Source organism: Lissotriton helveticus, chromosome 11 (genome assembly GCF_964261635.1).
Source record: "Lissotriton helveticus chromosome 11, aLisHel1.1, whole genome shotgun sequence".
In the NCBI taxonomy this organism is placed as follows: Eukaryota; Metazoa; Chordata; class Amphibia; order Caudata; family Salamandridae; genus Lissotriton; species Lissotriton helveticus.
Genome location: NC_136072.1, coordinates 920,984,879 through 921,008,987, shown reverse-complemented (window position 1 = coordinate 921,008,987; position 24,109 = coordinate 920,984,879). Strand labels below are relative to the sequence as shown.

The 24,109-nt window shown below is 44.1% G+C and overlaps 1 protein-coding gene across 1 annotated transcript in view; it reads right to left on the bottom strand.

Moving 5' to 3' along the window:
* CABP7 (calcium binding protein 7) overlaps nt 1–24,109 on the bottom strand; it is an 828,431-nt gene that overhangs the window by 9,201 nt on the left and 795,121 nt on the right. Inside the window, exon 4 of the mRNA XM_078667195.1 lies at nt 19,138–19,291. Within this exon, the coding sequence (XP_078523321.1) occupies nt 19,138–19,291 (154 nt within the window). The remainder of the gene's footprint in view (nt 1–19,137; nt 19,292–24,109) is intronic.

The following is a 24,109-nucleotide window of genomic DNA, read 5'->3' as shown; positions in this document are numbered from 1 at the left end:
ACATACAGATGGATACACTATCCCCACACCTAAATCTGATGATTGAGTTGTTTTCGGGAAATGAGGACTAACACATGGATAACATGCAGATCTGGTAATATTGGGTGCAAATCATTGGTTTTTTTCCCCATTTTGGAGAAAATTGCACACCCAAATCCGCATCCACGTACCAACTTCTCTGAAGGTAAATAAAATAAATAACGGTAACTATCATTAATGTGAATCATAGCCCTCATTGTTATAGTTCTCACATAGTTGAGGAGTCCCACCTTCCAGACAGGACTTTGTGTAAGCAAAGGAGAAAAAGGATGCTAGTTCAATTTGTATTACTACTAAAAGGCACAATGATACACTTCCCTCCCACCTCCTGTTTATTCTCAATCAGAAATCCATATCCTAAGAGGTGCAAATAAAGGGAGGTGGGAAGGAAATGGACTGGAACGAGGAGGACTGTGATTCAGAGTAATGAATATTACTGATAAGTAATTATTTCATTACCCATCGTCCATCCTCCTTGTCCCAATCTTCACATAGTTCAAGATATATCAAGCATAATCATTTGCACCAACACCAATTTCGATGCTTAAATGAAAATAAATGTTAATCATATATATGAAAATTACTTTATTGTTGTGTTAATGACACCTGAGCCAACATTCTTTTCAAAAGATTGCACTAAATGTAGTCGATAATAATACACAAAGGTCTGTGGAGTCGACCAGTGGCCGCCTTGCAGGTCTACAACAAGGATGCACCCATTTCCTCAGCCCATTAAACTGAAATAGATCTTGTTAATCGGCCTTCCACATACTGTGAGGGCCCAGTGTTTGTTGCTCTCGAAGCCTGCAATGTAGCCTCTTTCGCCCATCTGCTTAAGGTAGGAGCTGCGATCTTTTTCTTTATGTTGGCCACCCCAAACTAAATAGACAAACAATTCGAAATTCTGAAAGATTTTGTTCTCTATACATATGTTAATAAGCATCTCACATACAGGGAGAAAGCAATGTCAGAACCTGAAGAGGATTGTAATTCTATAAGGACTAACTCCTGAACCAATGATATTGAGAATTCACCTTTGGGTTATATTTAGTGTCTAGGTTCATAACCACCCTGTTGGGGGAACAAACGTAGATAAGGATAAGAGACTACCACGGTGGTTCTCTCACTCATCCTCCTAGCAGAAGGATTGCCAGTAGAAACACCACTTTTGATGATAACTGTAATCCTGCCTACTCTAAAGGCTCACATGGAGCTTCCTGAAGTCCCTTCAACAAGGCTGACCAATCCCAGTTCGGTACCAGAATGTGATGAGTATGCCTTCCTAACCTAAACATCTTAAAGAGATGGTCAGAAAACTGCTAAACTCCCTGATTACTGCCCACTAAGTCACTAGAATGGCAGGAGATAAATCTTTGAGGAACCCATCTCTTAAGAAAGTATCGATTCACTTGGGGGCTTCTGCTCTCCCCTTGCTCTTTGACTGAAAAGAACCCCTGCACATTTTATATGAACTAAAGTGGACAGTCTTCTTGGAGAAGTGTGGCTCAATGGTTAGAGCAAACAACGTGTGTAAGTGGGTTGCACACCTTCATTGCATCAAATTACTCCTACTAATCGTTCCAAACTTATCAAAGCGTGCTCAATGGTAACGTACCCAGCCCAAATGGCACGTAATGCAATAATCTTTAACACTGGGACACAAGATAGTGCCCCAAACCATGGCACAGTTGCTGCTGTATTTGCAGTGATTATTATTCATTATCCTCCATTTAAAGCCTTTATCATCCATGTATAAACTTATTGACTCCTTTTTTATCATTTTTAGTCCACATGCAAGGAAATGCCAATTTTCTATATTTCTCATATTCATGATGGGCCATCCGAACCTCTTCAATCAAGAATACGTACTGAAGCATATTTCGTCCAAAGCAGTTTATTAAAAACCCAATGCATTTCGGACCTCCATGGGTCCTTCGTTAGGGGTAACTGGAAAATTAATTAAACAAACATTAATATACAATGCGCCGCTGTGTACTCAAGATTTACATTCTAAACCACTGTTTACTCATTGCATCAATAATCAAGCAGTGTAATCACTTGTGGTGCTCTAACTGGATGCCTATCGATATTTCCCTTGTGAAAGTTTCCATCAGAAGGAAATAGGGTAATACGCACGTGGGCTACAGGCTCGAAAGGTGAGATGAGGTTACAGGACGGGTTTATCGATGAGTTGAGAGGCGCAGTGATGATCTTACATGTATGCTAATTTAATTAGACAAGAAAGATTTTTTTTTTTTTAAATGTTACCTAACCACAAAGGGAAATATCGATAGGCATCCAGTTAGAGCACCGCAAGTGATTACACTGCTTGATTATTGTTGCAATGAGTAAAGAGTGGTTTAGAATGTAAATCTTGAGTACACAGTGGCGCATTGTATATTAATGTTTGTTTAATTAATTTTCCAGTTACCCCTGACGAAGGACCCATGGAGGTCCGAAATGCATTGGGTTTTTAATAAACTGCTTTGGACGAAATATGCTTCAGTACGTATTCTTGATTGAAGAGGTTCGGATGGCCCATCATGAATATGAGAAATATAGAAAATTGGCATTTCCTTGCATGCAGACTAAAAATGATAAAAAAGAAGTCAATAAGTTTATACATGGATGATAAAGGCTTTAAATAGAGGATAATGAATCATAATCACTGCAAATACAGCATGGAGTCTCTTAATAGGTCTTTTGGCACTGGTGTACATTTGAACCACCTTGTTGGAGGTTCTTCCTTCAATTGTAAGAGGTAGTGCCTTTTTATAACTGAGAGGAACTAAGAATCCTGACTATCACTTCTGACAGTTGATGGAAAAAAACCTTGCAGCCTTCCTCCCACTTTATAATAGTAATTTCTGTTGCTCTTGGGTTTGAGAGGTCTTTATTTGTGATTTGCTCGCTAATTTAGCGCCCGACCTCCGGTTGAGCCCGAAAAATAATTTTGCTTTCCTTTGAGATTGCATTATCTGCTTTTGAAAATAGTTTTTTCCCCTGAAAAAAAGCTTGAATGGCCGTAATTTTTTTTTCTTGGCAGCAGATTTCTGTATCATATCATTTAGCTTCCTCCCTGAACCTCTGGACTGGCCAGAGATTATCAAATTAAATATCCAAGAAAAACTGGGCCAGGAATTCCATGTAGGCCAATGGAAGCCATTGACAAGAGTACTGTGTTCACTTTTTTTGTCTGCAGAAACTGTTCCTTAAATGTTTGAGAGTGTACCTTTGATTTCTTTTAAACCGAGGAATTTACGCCTTGTCTACTTCTTTCCGCTCCTTGACAATTATGTTCCTTATCACATCATTGAGTACCAGATTATCAGCAGGAGTGTTGTACTGTGAGGAATATTCATCCTGTTCCTGATGTGTTTGTTCAAAACGCAATACATCCCTAATGTGGGTTATTATTTTGCGAAGATATGTCCCTTGAACATAGCGGCCCTTTGGGCCTAACTCTTGTTCCTCTGCTGAGTTTGTTCTGGCCCTTTTAGCAGCAGGCTCATTCAGTACAGCATCAACAGCCTGCTTCATTAAAGATTCCAGGTCTCCCCTGGAAATCCAGAGGACCTCCGCTTCCACCGGAGTCTCAGGATTATTCTGCGTGCAGTGGTATTGGTTGGTAGTCATCAAGAACAGCGCTCACCGTCATAGACAATCTTTGCTGTTATGTTATATGTTGGGTTGCGACCCGTTTTCATCCTGCAAGAACATTTCTGTCTCCAGGCAAACTGAGCTGCTGTTACCCCAGCCGCACGCTGTAGCACCTAACCAAGGCGGGAGCGCCATATCACCAGTCTCTTCTGTCTGGCTCCTTCCCTCCGCCCCAGCTTCAAACTAAGGGGTCGATTAGGATGGCGGATGGACTTTGTCCGTCCGCCATCCTGTCGTGGGAAGGGACCGTCCGCCATAAGGGCGGAGGTCCCGTGTGTCGAATTAGGATGCACCCGTCACAGTGGCGGGTGCATCCCGCATTTTTAACGTTGCGGCGCGTGGTGCCTGCCATGTTGTACTTTGAAACGCAGGGGGGTACCATAGGTACACCCCATGTGCACCCCCACCCCGCAACGGGCCCCCAAAGCAAAGACCGTATGCCTTTCCACGGCGGCAATGCCGCCATGGAAAGGCATAGGACCGCAGGCATCGAAATATGGTTGGCAGTGTCTCGCAGACACTGCCACCATATGTACGCACATTTTCTTCCCGTCCGCCGCGGACTTCCCAGCCATCCTAATGTGGTGGAAGGGTCATTTCAGTGAGGATGGCGGGCGGATTGCCCCCGCCGGGCAGGGGGTGGCTACCGCCAGACGGCGGGGACAATCCGTCCGCCATCCTAATCGGCCCCCAAGTCTGGACGGTGAACTCTGCTCCGCTCGCGGAGTTTGCAGAGTTTTGTGCACTCCACGTTACGTGGAGCTCTGAAAAACTCTGCTCCGGGAGTTTTTTCCCTTGCTCACGTTCGTCAACGTCAAGTTGGCTAGCGCGAGTGAGGAAAATCCCGGTGAGATTTTTCCTTGTTCGCAGCCATCAACATTAAGTTGGCGAGCGTGGAATATCAACCTCATGGCGAGATTTCTCAACGCGGTTGGTCAGATTTCTCATTGCAAGTGGTTGGGTATGCTTGTGACTTCTCGCACTGAGAAACCATCCGTTCACGTTGAGAAAGCTGCTGCTCGTGTAAATTCTACTCATGTGGCAGAGAAAGGAAGCAGCACCCGCTTGCGCTGTGCATGGTGCCGTTTGTGATGGTTGCACAGTGCGGACAAGCACCTGGCACTAAAAATCACAGCAAATGGCATTTATCTAATGCACTCCGCCGCTTGTGGACGGCAGAGGTTTTTTTTACACCTCCGTGAACTCAGCACAAGCTTACTTCAAACATGAGTGGGAGCGAGCAGCAGGAGTGGTACTCTAAATTCACTGACTGTCCGGCAAGACAGCGCATACCTAGCAAGGAAGTATAAATGCAACATGTATATAAAATCTACCTTACATCAAGCCTGTCGACCTCACAAGTATAAATAGGTTAGAGGGGAAGTGAGAAGCATATCACTGTGTGTTACAGTAGTAAAAGAAAGACCCGTCTGGGAGGTTGAACTCCTTAACTATGTGAGGACTGGGGCAAGGAGGTCAGATGATGGGTAATGGATGCAGGAGATTCATTTGGTCCATGGAACGGATGATAGGGAAGAGCAGAGCAGGAGAAGAGAGAGCTAAGGAAACATTTACAGCACTCCCCATTGTGCAGATGCAAGGTCAGTGCGTTCAGGTGCAGTATCTACCTTCAGCCTCTGTTGCTGGTTTAGGTCAAATGATTCCAGGCCCAAGTGCCATGTCTAGTGATATCAGAGTTGGCAATCCGGGGCCTTTTAACACCTGGCTACTCAGAAGAGCCCGGAGTGATACTACAAGGGTCAGATTGACCATCTTCTGAGATAGTTCCACAGTTCCTGATTTAAACCACCTTCGCCTTTTTGAAATGGGTTTGGTTTGCATTATCTGCTGCTCGCTCTCTCTTCCTCTCCATACGCTCATAGTTTCTCTCTTTGTTTTAAATTGGTATAATTTTCATGGTTTCCCTTTCTGCACACTGAGTAAGTAATGGGGCATGCATTGGTGTCCAATATAGTCCAAAGAGGTATAACGTGGATTTAATGTTAAGATGTAATTTATGGTCTACGTACACAGGATACAAAACGGAGGGTTTGGTGATTGGGTTTTTCTATGTTTGGGACAGTTTTAATGTTTGTGTGTGAGAGAGCGCAAACTGATATAAATATATGAGTACATCATACTTACCTATAGAGAGCATAATTCATGAAGAGAAATGCCATGAGTGCTAATAGTATCTGAAATTATATTCTAAATGTATAGCTAATATAGAGATTTAAGTAGAAGTGGAATTAATACAGAAATGTGTGACATTATATGATTTTATTAGACGTGATTATTTTGAATCTATGTCGTGTAGCTGTTAACATATAAGATGGTCTGTGGTAAAACGCAGAACGTGGTAGGCCTCAGGGCCAGAGCTGGAGCTAAAAGGGAAGGTGTTTCTTTTCACGACACAGATTGTTTAACGTTTTTGGTCATTGCATTAATGGGCCATGATTTAGAGTAATGTTTTCTAAATAATAGAATAAGAGTTTTAACATGCTTTAATTAAATGAAGAAATTGAATGCTATAATCATAATGTGAAATATTGTAGGCCTGAAATGTTTTAGCATTGATTTACACGTACATGTCTGGGCTGAGAAATGTTGCAAGCCTTTTTAGAAGTCTATGAGAGTTGGGTTCTTGGCGGCAGATATCTGTCTGCAACAGGAAAGGGGGGATCCAATTATAAGTGAATGAATAGAGGCCTGTTCAGTAGACGGCCCAGACATGGAGGAGGGTTCTGGAATGTTTAAGGGGTATCAGCGGGCCGGAGAAGAGACTGAGAAGCAAGGTCAACTCTAACGTCTGAGGCCCAATACAAAGCATCATGGAAAAAGCCTGAAGTTGCACCACGTGAGAGGCGTTTCGCAAGGGGCGTCTCAAATGTTGTTGACTGTTTTGTATTAGGGACAGCACCCCTGGGTGGAGTTGGGGCAGAGACCTGAGGACCCTTTAGAGAGCGGATGGGTAGGCAGTGAGGGGTCATGACTGGAGAACTTTAGGTTTTCACCAAGAGACTTAGAGTGGGTGACTTCCCTTGGGGGTCATTCATTGCTGACACCTTTGTTAGGTTGGGATTTGGTTAAGTAGGGATACCATCTAGAACAGGGTAGGGACGCCTAACCTGTGTTTGTTTTCCTCCAACCTAAATGAAGGAGAGATATGCGTCTATGCTGATAGCTTTGCTATTTTTAGAACTTGTGTTAGTGATTTCTGTTGCTCGTCTGAGGGCTTTTCGAGAGCACATGTATGTAATTGGACCTGTGTATCTCGTGAATCTCATTCTGAGATGCTTGTATTTGCAGCTCATTATATCTTTACAATAAACTTTTGAAACCTAGAAGTTGTCCGTGATCTTTAAGAGTAGAGTCCTTTATTGGGTGAACTAACTTGCAGATAGGTGTACTGTTTCCTTCCAAGACAGGCAATAAAGGTTCAGTCGACCAGATCGAGGTTTGGATCAATAGATATAAGGTATCGATCAAAATCTCGCCCTTTCAGTTGGTAGCTATAGAGGATGGTTGCCTTCTTGAGGACGGTGACCTAGGCCAGGTTAGCTTACCCCAAGGCCCCTAGAAATCGATGATCGGAAGAACAGCCCGCAGATGAAGATCCGGATGACGTGAGACAGAAAAAGCAGCAGTATCGGTCGAGAGTGAGTATAAAGGGTTATGCGTGTTAGATTGCGGTGTTTTTGTATTGTGTCTATGTTGTAATGTCTGGCGGAGTTGAATGTCTGTAGAGTGACTGTGGAACAGGTTGTGAGCGCGCGCAACCGGTGGAAATCTTAAGTTCAAGGAGAGCTTAAGTGGTTCGGGTGTATCGGACACCCAGAGTAATTGTCAACTAGTGTGAAGGGGGTCATGAGGTACCATTGATCACCCGAGAGACCGAGATAGGGGGAACGTAAGAGTGAGTGCGTGAGTAACGGACGCTGGTCGGAAGTTACTGTGTGTGTAAGTAACCTATCAGAGAGACGATAGACATCTCGTCAGTTGTGTTGACAATTACAGATAGACTGTGGACGTACAGTCGAGAGAAGTGACCGCTTGGTCGGAAGTAGTCATTTTTCAGTGTATGAATGGGACGCATGCATAACCGGGAGACGAGTTGAGAAAGGAGGGGTGCTGCTGCGAAGCGGAGAAAAGAGACGTCAGGTGGTGTCGCGCAGTGATTGGCTGACCGGAGAAAGACCGCGCTGTGATAGGCCAGCTAGCGAACACGTCATACAGGGTCGCGACGTGATTGGCCAACAGGAGAAAGACCGCGCTGTGATAGGCCAAGCTAGCAAAGCCGCGACAGGATTGGTGGAGTGTCACCAGGAAGTAAACAGAGTAGCGAGGCTGGATTTTGTGCGCATAATTATGAAGTGTTTTAAATGGTTGAAAGCGCTGTTTAAGAAAGAGAGGAGAGGATCGTATGAAGGGGAAGAAGCCCCGCCGGAGGGTACGCCAGCTCGTTATATGGCAGTAAATGTTGGGTTGCATACGATCCTTTGGATATCAGAGTGGAGTAAGATTACTGAAGGAAACGAGGAACTGACGTTCCCGAAGTACGGGACGTTCAGATTAGAGGTGTTACATCGATTGAAATCAATCATGACCTCAAAGAGACCCTTGCCTAGACCAACCCAGTTTGAAGCCCTTGAAGCATGGCTTAGGGCAGCGCATGAAAGGAATATGAACAGACGGCAAGAAAGGGTGAAACGCTCGGTAAGGGCAGTACAGGATGCCAGGTGGGATGCGGATGCTAAAAGATGGAGAGTGCATAATTTGGAAATAAATAAACTGTACCCAGTGTTAGAGGCGCAAGTAAATAAAAGCCCCCTAGAAGAAGATGATGAGAGCGAAACAGAGGACAGCCTGATAAACAGATTACTGACAGACAGGCCACCCCCGTATAATAGAGCAGGGGGAGAGGTCGAGAATACTGAAGGAGAAAAGGGGGGCAATGCAGGAGAGCATAGACCGCTTCCCAGTTCAGAGTGGGATCCTGAGCCAAAGAAAGAGTTGCTCCAGCCTAGTCAGGTGCAACAGGTAGTCGGTAGGTTTGTGGTACAAAGAGCGCCGGAAACGGAAAGCGCCACATCCTACCCATTACCAGATGCACTACAGGTACCTGTTACCATAGGTCCTATAATATCGATATATGACCAAGAGAGAGCAAAAGGGGAAGAACGGAAACGGAAAGACAGAGAAAGAGCAGAGCAGGCAAGGAGGAACGATACCACTAATTCCCCAAGTCAGATGCCGATACCCAGAGAGTGGAGCACCCCGATGCACACAGCAGGGGACCCAGGAGGAGATCCTGGGGGCCCTAGATGGCCAATGGATCTGAGGGGATCTGGACGAAAATCCTTTCAAGAGCTAAATGAGTACATGAAGCAGTGGGATGAGGCAGTGAAGGCTCAAAAGTGCATCAATGCTGCAGAAGCAGAAAGGGAAAGTCAGGACAGCAGAGCACGAACTCACTGCGGGGCTGGGGAGAGTAGCCCGGAGTGGGACTGTAGAGGGAGTAGGGGAGTCACCCATTGGGCCCGGAATGGAGGTAGAAAAAACCTGGAAAACGGGGGCCCCGGGAGTGGAGGGGTGGCGTGCCCAACACTCAGTGAAGGGGAGAGGAGAACGCAAGAGTACAGGAACAGCTTTGAGTGTCCACACTGTGTGCCTGGCACCAGAGAACAGAATGGGAGTTGTGAGAGGTCGCACCATAGTCCCTGTGATGACAGAAATGAGCGCAGCCCAGGGAATATGGGGAACCAGGAAGGATCGTATCGGATACTGAGCGATACGAGGCAAAGGGAGTGTAGCGACCAGAGGGAAAATAACAGAGAGATGTGCGGTGAGAGGAGAGAAGAAGACGAGAGTGGGCAGAGAGAGAGTAGAGATAAAAGGCCCGTGTTCCATCACCTTCCAAGATCGGATGGCCGAGCATGGGACCTGGAGAGATGGGAGCAAGGGAGGCCACCCATTAATTCTCCTGAGCCCAAACGCAGAGCTCGAAGTTGGGATGGTAGGGAGACCAGTGAGCCCCCTTCGAAAGACATATTGCGAGCTGAGATAAAAGCCAAGAGACTTGATGTCTCCAGCTTAAGGTCAGATCTGGATGACATGGTAGATGGTACCCTGCCTTTAGAAAGAATGGAAATGTATGAACAGGATGAAATACTGTATATGGCAAAGGACATCACACGAAAGGCGAGAGCAGTCCATGAGAAGTTAGTCGAACTAGCAGGCAAATATATGGTGGACTTGTCAAGAACCAAAGCATTACAGGGTAACCACAGGCTACATTACTCAGATCGAGATCTAGATGAGAGGAGAACGATTGGGCTGAAAACACACATAAGGGAACTGATTACTGGAATAAGGACATGGAGGGCACTAGATAAATGGGAAGAGAGGTGGTCCAAGAAAGGGACCGGCAGGAGAAGCATGATTGGTATAACACCAGGACAGCAGGGAATAGAAGCTTACCCTTTGCGTGAAGTTGCCAATGGGAGCTATGTACATGTCCCTTGGAGTAGGGGAGATTTAGCTGCTTTTACCACATCTTTCCCCAAGTTACGAGAGAGCCCCGTGGAGTGGTACAAGCAAGTCGAGAGGTTTGTAAAGATCTCAAAAGTCCTATGGATAGATCTGAACACGCTGTTTGACATTGTAGTACCAGGAGATCTGTGGACAGCATGCAAGGTTAGCGCTGAGTGGCCCACAACGGAGCCAGAGAGAGATGCTAGGACTAATGGGCCGTCCGAGATCGTGATGGCAAAATTCGAGAGAGTGATGACTTGGCTGAAAGAAAAAGTGCCAATGCAAGACATAGATTGGGTCAGAATAGACAGAACGAGACAGGAACCCAAAGAGACAGTCCATGAATATTACGAGAGATTGCTGAAGGCGTTTAAACAGTATAGCGGCTTGGATGTAATGGATCCAAAGGACATAGGGCAATTCGTGTCCAAGTTCGTCCTGGGACTGAGACCGGATATTAGTTTAATGATTCAGCAACACTCGATTTGTTGGCAAAGTAAACCCCTCGATGAAATACTGAGATATGCCAGGTACTGCTGTGATGAGGTAGACTCCAAGGCTAAGAAACTAAAAGAGAAGCTGATGGTGGTACAATTGCAGACAGCAGGAAAGGGGGGACCGCAACAACAGCAGCAAGGGACAGGTACAGGAGGTAAGAAGCAGTACAGTCAGAACAAGGGTAATGAGGAAAGTACTACCTTTAGACCCAGAGTAGACATAGCTACCTTGAAGAAAACGACTAGGTGTCACCAGTGCAACGAGTTGGGGCATTGGAAACGCGAGTGCCCTTACAATGTAGAGATCGGAGAGCAAGAGATAGAGGAGGAAGAGGTCCAGAGCGCACCTATGAGAGGGGCGACGCCATACCAAGGAAAGGTGCTCAAAGGGGGGGGGGCTCCTCCCCGAGCCCAGTTCCCGCAACCTCCTCGAGTAGGGAGTATGGGTAAGACCTATAGACAAATGCCCCTGTTTGTAGAAGGTGAAGAATGCTATTATGTGGACCCATTAACCGGACAGAGAGTGGAAAGAGAAGACTGCACCCTCGGGGCAGCCTTAGAGGTAGATCAGAGGGGACCCTATGTGGAAGCAGAAGTAGCAGGGTGCCCTACGACATTTCTGGTGGACACAGGAGCCACTAGATCCACGATCAGATCAGCTGCAGTTCCAGACCTGCCCATGTCTGGAGAGACCATACAGGTGGTAGGGGTCGCAAACAGGAGAATAACCAGCCAATTGACAGAACCGGTACAGGTGAAAATAGGGAAGTACAGCGATGAGCACCAATTTGTGGTTTGCGATTCAAGCCCTGTGTGTCTGCTAGGAAGAGACCTGTTGTGCAAATTGAATTGTACTATATATTGTACACCCCAGGGAGTGGAGGTATTGACTAATGATGATGATGCAGATTTCAAAGTTGCAAACTCAAGAATATGTGTGGAGCTGTACCCTACTTTGACAGTAGACGAGCTTCCCTGGGATTTGAGAGAGACAGTGGCATCAGAGGTATGGGATTTCACTGGGGAAGAGATTGGATTGGTCAAAGGGGTGGACCCAGTGAAAATTGTAGTGAAACCGCATGCTGAGTTCCCAAGAACACCCCAGTATAAATTGACTCCAGAAACGATTGCAGGCATAAAACCCGTGATCGAGTCCATGATTAAACAGGGAATACTGAAAGAAATCGTGGGTAGTCCATGTAACTCCCCGATTATGGGTCTGCAGAAACCAAATGGGAAATTTCGGATAGTGCAGGACCTTCGAAAGATTAATAACATAGTCGTTTCATGTTGTCCAGTGGTACCGAATCCATCAGTGATACTGTTTCAGATTCCATTCCAAGCTGAGTGGTTCACTGTGATAGATCTTTGTCAGGCTTTCTTTTCGATCCCTTTGGACGAAGATAGCCATTTTCTTTTCGCATTTAAGCTGGAAAATCGCGTTCTAACATGGTGTCGTATCCCTCAGGGGTATACAGAGAGTCCATCGATCTTTAACCAGCTTCTGAAGAAAAATCTTGAAAGTCTAGTGCTGCCCCAGAAGTCAGTTCTGGTCCAGTACATAGACGACCTCCTTGTGGCGTCAGACACAGAAGAAGCTTGCAGGGAAGACTCCATTGCTTTGTTAAATCACCTAGCTGCCAATGGGCATAAGGTATCCCCGGGAAAATTGCAGTACTGCCTGACAGAAGTGCAGTACTTGGGACACAGAATTGAGAAAGGCAAACGAAAAGTGTCACCAGATAGGATAGAGGCGATCATGAAAATGAATGCGCCTCAGACCCAGAGAGAGGTCAGGATGTTCCTAGGGATGGTGGGTTATTGCCGACAGTGGATCGTGAACTTTTCACTGAAAGCAAAACCTTTGCAAAAACTGACGCACAAGGAGGTGAGTGATCCGGTACCATGGGACAAAGACTGTTTGATGGCATTCTTACAGCTGAGAGAGGACCTGTGTCGTGCTCCGGCATTGGGAATGCCTGATTACAATAAACAATTCTTTCTTTACTGTTGTGAGAGAGAAGGTTGTGCGTTGTCTGTGTTGGTCCAAATCCATGGGAATGCCCGTAGACCAGTTGCTTATTTCTCAGCTACTTTAGACCCAGTAGCCGCAGCGTTGCCCGGATGTCTCAAATCCGTTGCTGCAACGGGTGTCAGCATTGAGAGATGTGAAAATATCGTCATGGGGCACCCGTTAGAGGTGTGCGTGCCACATTCTGTTGAACTGTTGATGACCAGGACCAAAACACAGCATCTGACCAATAGCAGGCTCACGCGCTATGAGCAAGTTATTCTTGCTGCAGAGAACGTGACCCTCAAGAGATGCTCTGTTTTGAACCCTGCTACCTTAATGCCACTTCCAAATGATATTGATGATGATGATGAATATACAGACCATGACTGTCTCGATGTGACTGAACTATGCACCAAACCCAGACCCGACATTGTAGATGAGCCACTGACCGACCCAGACGAAGTTTTCTTTGTCGATGGCTCATGTGTAAGAGACGAAGTTGGGCAGTTGAGAGCAGCTTATGCTGTTTGTACAATTGAAGGAGTTGTGGAAGCAGGGTGCCTGGAAGGAGTAAACTCCGCTCAGGTAGCCGAGATTATTGCCCTAACACGTGCTTGCTTAGCAGGCAATCAAATTCGAGTCACCATCTACACCGACAGCCAATACGGGTTTGGGGTGGTTCATGATTACGGGCAGTTATGGTCTCAAAGAGGGTTCATGACTTCTTCAGGCTCTCCCATTCGCAATGGAGAGTTTGTGCGCTTGTTGTTAGAAGCATTGCAATGTCCAGCAAGTATCGCAGTTGTAAAGTGCATCGCACATACCAAAAATGAGGACTTTGTTTCGAAAGGCAATAGATATGCTGATGAAGTTGCGCGGTATTGCGCAGAACAAGGTTACTCTTTCACAGAGGTGGATGTGGGTGGAATAAATGTAAGAACTGAATTAGCCATGATACTGGAAACTGTTGATACTTGGGATGAATTGTCAACCATGCAAGAAAATGCTCCTGATTCAGAAAAGGAAACATGGGTAAAGGCAGGATGTGTAATGGGTGAGACTCATTTTTGGGTCTCAGCAGACGGCAGAGCAGTGTTGCCCAATGAGATGGTGAGTCCAATGGCTAGACTCATACATGGTCCCGTACACTTAGGGAGAGATGCTATGCTGAGAGTGTTTAGACAGACTTGGTACAATCCTAAGTTTAGAATAGCAGCAGAAGCAGTGTGCCAGCGTTGTGTGACCTGCCAGCAGCTGAATGTAGGGAAAAGAACACCAGTTGCACTAAGTCACATAGGAAGGTCTGGAGGTCCATTCAACAGAATGCAGATAGATTTCATTGAAATGCCAAGATGCAACCGCCTCCGCTATGTCCTGGTGGTTGTTTGTGTGTTCTCCAGATGGGTTGAGGCATACCCTACACGTAGGTGCGACACCCTCACAGTGGCTAAGTTACTGCTTAGAGAACTTATCCCTCGTTTCGGGGTGCCGGCCTTTTTGGAATCAGATAGGGGAACACATTTTAACAGCGAGCTTGTGAAGATGATTTGTGTTGCACTGAATATAGACCAAAAGCTCCATTGCAGTTACCGACCAGAAGCCTCAGGAATTGTGGAACAAATTAATGGCACGATCAAGTCCAGAATAGCGAAAGTTTGCTCCTCAACGACCCTGAGTTGGCCTGATGCCCTGCCATTGGTACTCATGAGCCTTCGTAGTACCCCAGACAGAAGAACAGGGTTGTCACCACATGAGGTGTTAATGGGGAGAGCAATGAGACTGCCATCTATTCCAGCTACTGCACTGTTAAATATCACAGATGATATGATCCTGGACTATTGTAAGGGGCTGTCTGACGCCATGCGTTCTGTGTCCCTTCAGGTGCAGGCTGCAGAGGTTCCAGCGTGCCAGGGCCCTTGCCATGACCTGTATCCTGGGGACTGGGTCCTGGTGAAGAAACATGTGAGAAGAAGCTGCTTGGATATTCGTTGGCGTGGGCCCTACCAGGTCATCCTGATCACAAGTACAGCTGTAAAGGTGGGAGGCCTGCCCACCTGGATACACGCGTCGCATACGAAAAGGGTTCCAGCACCTCTGGAAACAGCTCCTCTCTCGGATGGACGTCCAGCTGAGGACCAAGAAGCCATAGAGGGGGCTAGCCAAGCTGTAGAGGTGCCAGTGGAAGCTGGGAACGAGTCTGACCAAGCTGAGGACGGTCAGTACAACAGCGAAACAGAAGACGCTACAGAAGGAGAAGACAGCTGGGAGTACGAGTCTGACCCTGACAGGTCTGAAAGAGAGCGAGAACAGACCAGAAGGAGAAGGAGTAGAAGGGCACGTGGAGAAGCAATTTGGCCGCAAAGAAGAAGTTCTAGCCTGAGGTCAACTCCAGAAGCAACCCTTCCTCCGATATCAGAAGACTCAGACCCAGAAGAAGGTGCTCAGGGCGCTGAAGCACCAGACCGAAGGAGGTCAAGAAGAGTGCGTGTGCCTAACAGAAGATACTCCACACCTGAGTGGACATATCTGGCGACAAATGTCTGTGAAACCGGAGACAGGGAGGATCCGAGCGGTGGTGGTGTCCAGTTCTGAGCCCATTATCACCGTGGAAATACAACTGTTGGTACCCGGTGTCGAACAAGAAGGGTCACTAACATTCGTGCTCCCCAGACCTCCCCGCCTCAGCAAGTTAAAACACATGTTTCTTACAGAATTGAAATTCCCCGACTTTGGTACCACGATAACAGCACATGAAGAGCATACTCTTCGCATGGAAATATTGAACTATGCTATTGAAGCTGCAACCACAAATCTAATAGTCGATTGTTAAAGGACTTTGTAAATAAAGCAAGCAGAAGAAAAGAAGATTACCTAGCGCCCAGGAAGCAGAGAATTTTAGGGAACCCCTTGAGTGGATGGAGAAGGGCTAGGGTTGTCTTTTTGAACTGTGAAAGGACTTTTTGCGAAAAAGGCTGTCAGCCTCCAGCTGTGTGGATTCTAAAGACAAAAAGGATTGAAAGAGACTGTAAAGGAACGAGAGGAAAAGAACTTTTTTTGCAAAGAAAAAGGGATAAGCTAGATTGTCTGACGAAATGGAGGCCGGCACCCCGAACCGCAGAGCTAAATGTATAATAGGTACACTAATAGTAGGAGTGATAATATTAATAGCTTTAGTGGTAACAATTTCTTATGTAAAGGGACATGAGGAAGAGGTGAAGGTAACTGATGTGAATTCTGTAGTAACGCTTACACCCACTGTTGCTGGTGAGAAAAGGGAAAACACTCAAGAGAAAGCGTTATTGGCTGCAGAAGCCCGCAGGTTACATGTAGACGAGTCCCAAGGAGACTTTAGGTCAAATGCTTATGCTAAACTTTTGTATGAATACGTGGATGCCATGGAGGTTAAGGATTGCTACGTCTGCATGCAGTTGCCTGCGTCTGTAGATGAAGGAATTCGATATCATCACCTCCCTCTGACATATGGCATTACATGTAGCTTATTGCTTAGTATATTTTATGAGAGAGATAGTTTTGAATACTATTTCTCCAATTATGATTCTGTGTTGCCAGAAGTCCCGAATTATAAGCAGATGAATAAATGGGATTACTGGAAGAGTGAAGACAGATTGGCCAAGTTCTTCATTCCTTGGATTACCTTAGATACTTCACATGCCCGTAGAAATAATCTGACATGCAAGGTGTCAGAAGTCGAGAAAAAGTTCATAGGGCAGGTGGATGATCGTTACAGGAGACAAAAGATTTTGAAAAAATCAGGACAAGGGAAATTAGATTGGACCGAGGAAGAGAAGTCACACAAGAGAAAGGGTAGTAGTGGTCCAATAGCTTTAGATAAAGCGCAGAAAGGAAAGTTATGTCTTCACCGAGCCAAAACGTATTATGAAAATGTATACGTGGGTGAAGTTGACTGTGAACATGCTTTTAATTTAGAGTACTACACTAAGGATTTCCTGAAGGGAATGCAAGTGATTCCAAATGTGTATTTTGTATGTGGAAGAAATGCTTACGTGAGACTACCTGACAACTGGTATGGATCATGTTACTTGGCAATTGTCTTCCCCAAAATATATCATGCACAAGACTTATTGATCATTGAGGGCCAGACATCATCGAGGGGAAGGAGAGATTTAGGCGATGCAGAAATGGTTGGAGATGTCTTTGGAGCTATGTTCCCTCTTTTGGGAATAATCCTTAATGATGTTAAAATTAGACGACTGGCAACAGTTGTCGACAGGTTGTCTGCCAGCACTGCTCAGTCCTTAATGCTGGTAGAAGGAGAGATGCAATCGATAAGGGCTATGGTTCTTCAAAATCGGCTTGCATTAGATGTCTTATTAGCAAAAGAGGGCGGAGTCTGTAAGGCTTTGAAGGTTCAGGAATGTTGCACTTACATTCCAGACCTTTCAAAACCCCTTGAGAAAGTTATTAAGAACATAACTAATATACACAAAGAGATCGAAGACTTGAGTAGAGAAAATGTCTGGGAAAAGGTGGGCCACGGAATGAGTACAGTTGGAGGGTGGTTTTCCACCTTAGGCAAAAGCTTTATATGGTATATCCTAAAGCCTATCATCATAATATTGATCTGTGGGATAATATTGTGGGGATTGGTGAGGGTATTCAAATGGTACAGAGCAAGAAGGTCAGAAAGGGCCCAAAGAGAACAGTTGCAGAGATTGGCTGCCATACAAGATAATCAGTACAGGAGTCTGAGAGCTCTGGAAGCGCAGAGAATGCCAGCAATAACTGCAGTTTAAATGTTAGTGATGACCCCGAGAGGTCATCAAAGGGGGGAACTGAGAGAGCGCAAACTGATATAAATATATGAGTACATCATACTTACCTATAGAGAGCATAATTCATGAAGAGAAATGCCATGAGTGCTAATAGTATCTGAAATTATATTCTAAATGTATAGCTAATATAGAGATTTAAGTAGAAGTGGAATTAATACAGAAATGTGTGACATTATATGATTTTATTAGACGTGATTATTTTGAATCTATGTCGTGTAGCTGTTAACATATAAGATGGTCTGTGGTAAAACGCAGAACGTGGTAGGCCTCAGGGCCAGAGCTGGAGCTAAAAGGGAAGGTGTTTCTTTTCACGACACAGATTGTTTAACGTTTTTGGTCATTGCATTAATGGGCCATGATTTAGAGTAATGTTTTCTAAATAATAGAATAAGAGTTTTAACATGCTTTAATTAAATGAAGAAATTGAATGCTATAATCATAATGTGAAATATTGTAGGCCTGAAATGTTTTAGCATTGATTTACACGTACATGTCTGGGCTGAGAAATGTTGCAAGCCTTTTTAGAAGTCTATGAGAGTTGGGTTCTTGGCGGCAGATATCTGTCTGCAACAGGAAAGGGGGGATCCAATTATAAGTGAATGAATAGAGGCCTGTTCAGTAGACGGCCCAGACATGGAGGAGGGTTCTGGAATGTTTAAGGGGTATCAGCGGGCCGGAGAAGAGACTGAGAAGCAAGGTCAACTCTAACGTCTGAGGCCCAATACAAAGCATCATGGAAAAAGCCTGAAGTTGCACCACGTGAGAGGCGTTTCGCAAGGGGCGTCTCAAATGTTGTTGACTGTTTTGTATTAGGGACAGCACCCCTGGGTGGAGTTGGGGCAGAGACCTGAGGACCCTTTAGAGAGCGGATGGGTAGGCAGTGAGGGGTCATGACTGGAGAACTTTAGGTTTTCACCAAGAGACTTAGAGTGGGTGACTTCCCTTGGGGGTCATTCATTGCTGACACCTTTGTTAGGTTGGGATTTGGTTAAGTAGGGATACCATCTAGAACAGGGTAGGGACGCCTAACCTGTGTTTGTTTTCCTCCAACCTAAATGAAGGAGAGATATGCGTCTATGCTGATAGCTTTGCTATTTTTAGAACTTGTGTTAGTGATTTCTGTTGCTCGTCTGAGGGCTTTTCGAGAGCACATGTATGTAATTGGACCTGTGTATCTCGTGAATCTCATTCTGAGATGCTTGTATTTGCAGCTCATTATATCTTTACAATAAACTTTTGAAACCTAGAAGTTGTCCGTGATCTTTAAGAGTAGAGTCCTTTATTGGGTGAACTAACTTGCAGATAGGTGTACTGTTTCCTTCCAAGACAGGCAATAAAGGTTCAGTCGACCAGATCGAGGTTTGGATCAATAGATATAAGGTATCGATCAAAATCTCGCCCTTTCATGTGTTAAATGCGTCACATATTTTGTCCATCTTTGAAATTCATGGTGGAACGTAGCCGTTACATAAAAAATTATATTTAATGGTAGCAGGGTTGGACGAGGCTTGGAAAATTATATTTTAAGGGCTAGGGGACTGAGAGGTGCAGATTGCGTGTGTGTTCTGTTGTTACTTACTTTCGACGTCCACTGGGCAAGACTCAGGGTTCTCCAGGTTGCTCTTTTCTTCCGTCTGGATGATATTTTCGATGTCCCGCATGGATAGATGCTCACAGAAAGTATCATAAAGCAACCGCTTCAATTCATCCACTGTCAGCTTCTGCATGTCACACTGAGGAGGAGAACAGCCGTTACACTCCTGTCACATGCCTGTCACGCTGAAGAGGAGAACAACCCGTTACACTTCTATCCCATGCCTCTCCAACACCTGACATGCTGCATTCATGCGCCTGTGTCCCACGGGCAGAATGCCAATGCGTTTCACTACATACTCATCCAGTGACAGTGCACACAGATGCCTCCTAGTACATTATACACCACCCAGTGCCACTGCACAACTACGCGTGATACCTAGAATGGCTTACCCAGGACATCATCATTCTAGTCAAACACCAGACATAGGCACCTTCGACGTCTTATGCCATTTTATAGCAGTACACCCTACAATCATGAAACTGGAGGCAGCATAGCCACACACATAAAACACACATGTGATCCTAAGAACAGGTAAGCCCACAACACTAGTCATCTGCCTTTGATAACGAGGGCTACCAAGCCTGCAAACATGTTTACATCACTATAGCCACGCACACGTGACAGTAAGCACAGTCACATGGCTGCGATATGATGGATGGCCTTTCCAGATCTAACTACTGTAATATGATTTGATGCAGAAAGCATCCCACTTACCTTCTCAGAGAAGGATTGAACTAAAGAGCACACTATGCATTTTACTGGTAGCTATTCGTGACCGGTAAAATGTTTTTTGTTATGTATGAATTCCAATTTACGATTCGGTAACGTTACAAAATCGCAGTTTGGAATTGCGAATACATACCGATTCGAATTAGAAAGGGGCGAGTTTACAGTGTCCCTCCTAATACTGAATCGCAGCGATATATAGGAATGTTTTGCGACCAAAATGCAGTTACAAAACATTTGCATTTTACTGGTTACTTCAAGTAGGTGATAACCCATTCGCAAACAGAAAGGGGTCCCTTGGGGACCCCTACCCCTTTATGAATGTTCATAAAAATGTTTCTTAAGAGCAGACAGTGATCCCACAGTCAACTGCCTACTCTTACAAAATGAAAAGAAAACATTTCATTTTTCTTTTTTAACTGCAGCTCATGTTCTTTAAAGGAAAATGGGCTACATGTAAAAAACAATGATTGTTTTTTTTAAAAACAATCACAGACATGGTCTGTGTGGTCTGCTGACCACAACAGGCCACCATCCCTATGATTTTGTCGATTCCTAATGGGTCGCAAATTGCGACCTGCCTCATAAATATAAATGAGGTAGGTTGATTTGCAAACCATTGGGAAACTCTAAATGAAACTCATGGAGTTTCATACATTCAAATAACGATTACCTAATTGCAAGTCGCAAATAATCACAATTAGGTAATCGCTATTTGAAATAAGGATACATGTGGCCCCATATTATTAAAAGGATTCCAAGCTGATTATCTAGACACTAGCAAACGAGAGACAATACACTAAAGCTAGTCCCCTGTACCTCAAGATACAAATATATATTTTACAATGAAGGGTAGCCCACACCCGGAGCATGCAAGTTAAAAAGGATGTGTGTGTATATATGTATATATATAAATATATATATATATATATATATATATATATATATATATATATATATATATATATATATATATATAGATATATATATAATATGGTAATACAGAAGGCAGTCAAGCTTACAATGCTACAGCTGCACCATGTATACATTATAGTTTTATGCTTGTGATGAAGGAAACATTAAAAACTACAGAAACATTCCTAGTCAAGCCTATTATTTAGCTTCCAAGTACAATTTTGCCTTGCTTATAACAATCACCGTATGCGGTTGATAATAAGAATAGTGAAATAAAACCTAATACAGCATTACAGCAGCACACCAGTAGATATCTGAAAAGCTTAGACACCCCATTCCATTTCAACTACTGCACATAAGTGAAATGAGGTCACTGTGGCCAAGTGTGTGACATTTTAACACCCCTGTCATACAGCAAACAACACAATCACAATCCTGTACCTGGGCAGTCAATTTACACTTGGCCTATCTAAATCATTCACACGGTACAAAAAAAATGCAAGATTAGCATGACAAGTAAAACTAGGATTGGCAAAAAGCTCAGTATATAACAAAGTACAGGGATCCATCCCAACTGTAGTAATTGCAGTTTACAAGCTGTGTGTTTTTTGGATAGTGCCGTTTCATGCACTATTTTTCACATGGTGACAAGCAGACCGCAATTTTTCAGTCGTCTGTACTTTGTTTTCTTAGCTCCCTTATGATAAGGGAGAGTTTCTTTTTCTGATTTACCTAGGAATTCTTAATGACTGTATTTGAAACCGTTGTTGTATGTGCAATAGTCTGTAATCATACTTGTGTTCTCGTTTTTCTGAATCTGACCTTTAAATGTTGAGCCTGTTCCTGTTTCCACAAAGTAGCCACACAGCTCTATTTAGTCAGTGATTGCCTATTGTCTATATTGAAGTACGGTACAATATAAGGTATTCCACAAGTAGGCTGAACATTCTACGGGATGTTTCACGGCAGGCATTAAAATAACTGTATGTGGTCTGTTTACTTAGTCAATTGAAGGCTTTTCTTTCTTCTGGTTTCCCAAGATATCACTGACAGCTGGTGGTGCTATTGTAGATGGCCTTCTCCATCCACAGTTAAGTTGCTTATATAAAATGAGTAATTCAGTGAGCAAAATATTTTCAGAGTAATTTATGCTCCCATTACTTCCTGGTTTACTTCCTCCTAAGAGTCATAACCCAATGATGAGTTTATCTCCTCCCACGCTTTATTCACCCATCTACTGTACCATCTCTTTTGTTTGTCTTTTTTCGACAGATCTTTCTGAAGTTTAGGGGATGGAACATCAGTTTTAGTTTCCTTTATCTCATGGATTCTTATTCGGGCCTTTAGATGTTTGTTTTACCTCTTATCTCTCTTTGTGGGACTGTTAGTGGTAGGCTGAAGCCTGCAATTGTTGCAACCTGTCGGTACTGCACAAACTGATTAGAGCACCATAAATGCTATGTGAAATCATTGTTGAGCAGTGTCTTCTTTTTAGGTCGAGCTTGCAACAGACTCGCTTGTGAGACATATTGTGTACAGTAAAGGGTTTAGAGCCCACCCATTGTTTACCAAGATTCAAGATTCAAGATTCAAAGATAGCTTTATTCGGCATTTGACAAACACCATAAAAGCGGGCATAAATACAAAATACAATCAAACACAACAATAAAACTTGGTGATTTAAAAAGGACACTACACAAATATGCAATTCATTACACTTATCAATTAATCTAATCATAAAAACCATTTAAAAACTTTGCATAAAATTCATTTGATAGGAAGGTAGATTCATTATGTTGATGGAACAGTTGAGGTAAATATAAACATATTTGTGTATTATATGATGTTATTAGGTACAAAATAATACTCAAACAAACCCTCATACTCCTAATCATTTCTCATGGTTCCTCTACATTTTATAATAAACGACAAAAATGTTATCATCACTACAATGGTAAGCTCATCTTGGAGCAAATACAATCTGTGAAGGGCAGATTTACAACTTCTCAAACCCCATGACTTTAACAGCGGTAACAGGTATTTTTTCCTCCCCCACTGGTAATACTGACAGAAGAGGATACAGTGTATATTAGACTGGATGGCTACTCCATCACACGGACATTTTATCAGTTTCCCGGACCAATCATTTGGCGCAGGGAACGTTATTAACCTAAAGAAAGATTCCATCCTCATTCGTGCTAAGAGCATTCTGTGGTAACATGAAAAATTTGGCGCCAAATAAGGATGCAGGCCATGATCGTGGAGGATCTGCCGATGGGCAACGATAGTAGACTTGTGCCCATCCAGATAATATCTCCTCTCCTCCAGTAAATCAAGGCATGACTTTTTTAATGATTTTTTTGAGATTAGGGCACATGATGTTGGGTTTGAAAATAACTCAGGTTGGTTGATAGAATTAAAAAATTTCTTCACATATGCCAACCACGGCTGCTTGGAGCCCTCGGCTTGACTCAGGCAATCATGAATTACTTCCCTATTGAAAGTCGTATCCTCACATCTCCAAATCTTAAACCATAACATAACTGGCGCTATCTTTATCAAATCACTGATATGGGGTCTATCAAGTTCATTGTGGCATATGGTGGTGGATGTGGAGCGCGGGACTGCTAAAAGATATCTCAAAAAAGCATTTTCCACCCTTTGTATTTGTGAGATATCCGCAAGTCCCCAGATCCCCGCTCCATAAACCGCTGTAGACACACATTTTGCTGCATAGATCTTAAGTAGTGTGTCTACCGGTTTCCCGCCAAGTTTTTTAGCAAATTGTTTAACTGCCCCTATCGAGCGTGCAAAGGCCAAATTCCGAGAGGTGATCGCTGAGGACCATGTCCCCCTATTATTAAAAATGATGCCCAAATAGGAAAACGTTTTAGACATAGCTATCTTTGACTCATTAACAAAGGTTTTGCAGTCAGAAACTTTTTTACTGGTTGTACAGGACATCGTAAAGGTTTTCCCCACATTTATTTTTAGGCCCCTAGAGCTCATGAAGGTTGCAAAACCCATTAGCGCCTTTTGAAGTCCCCGCTGAGTGCGGGCCATGATCACCGCATCATCGGCATATAGCAATAGTGGGACTGAGAGACCATTTATCTTGGGGTAGTCCACCTCCAGAGCAATTAACGATACTGCTACCTCGTTAATATATAAGTTGAATAGAAATGGCGCAAGTATGCAGCCTTGGCGAACACCCTTCGCTATGGGGAATTTTCTGGTTTGCTCGCCATTTTTGCCAAATCTCACCGTGGCGCCTGCATCTCTATACAGCTCCTGGATAAAACTTAAAATGTTT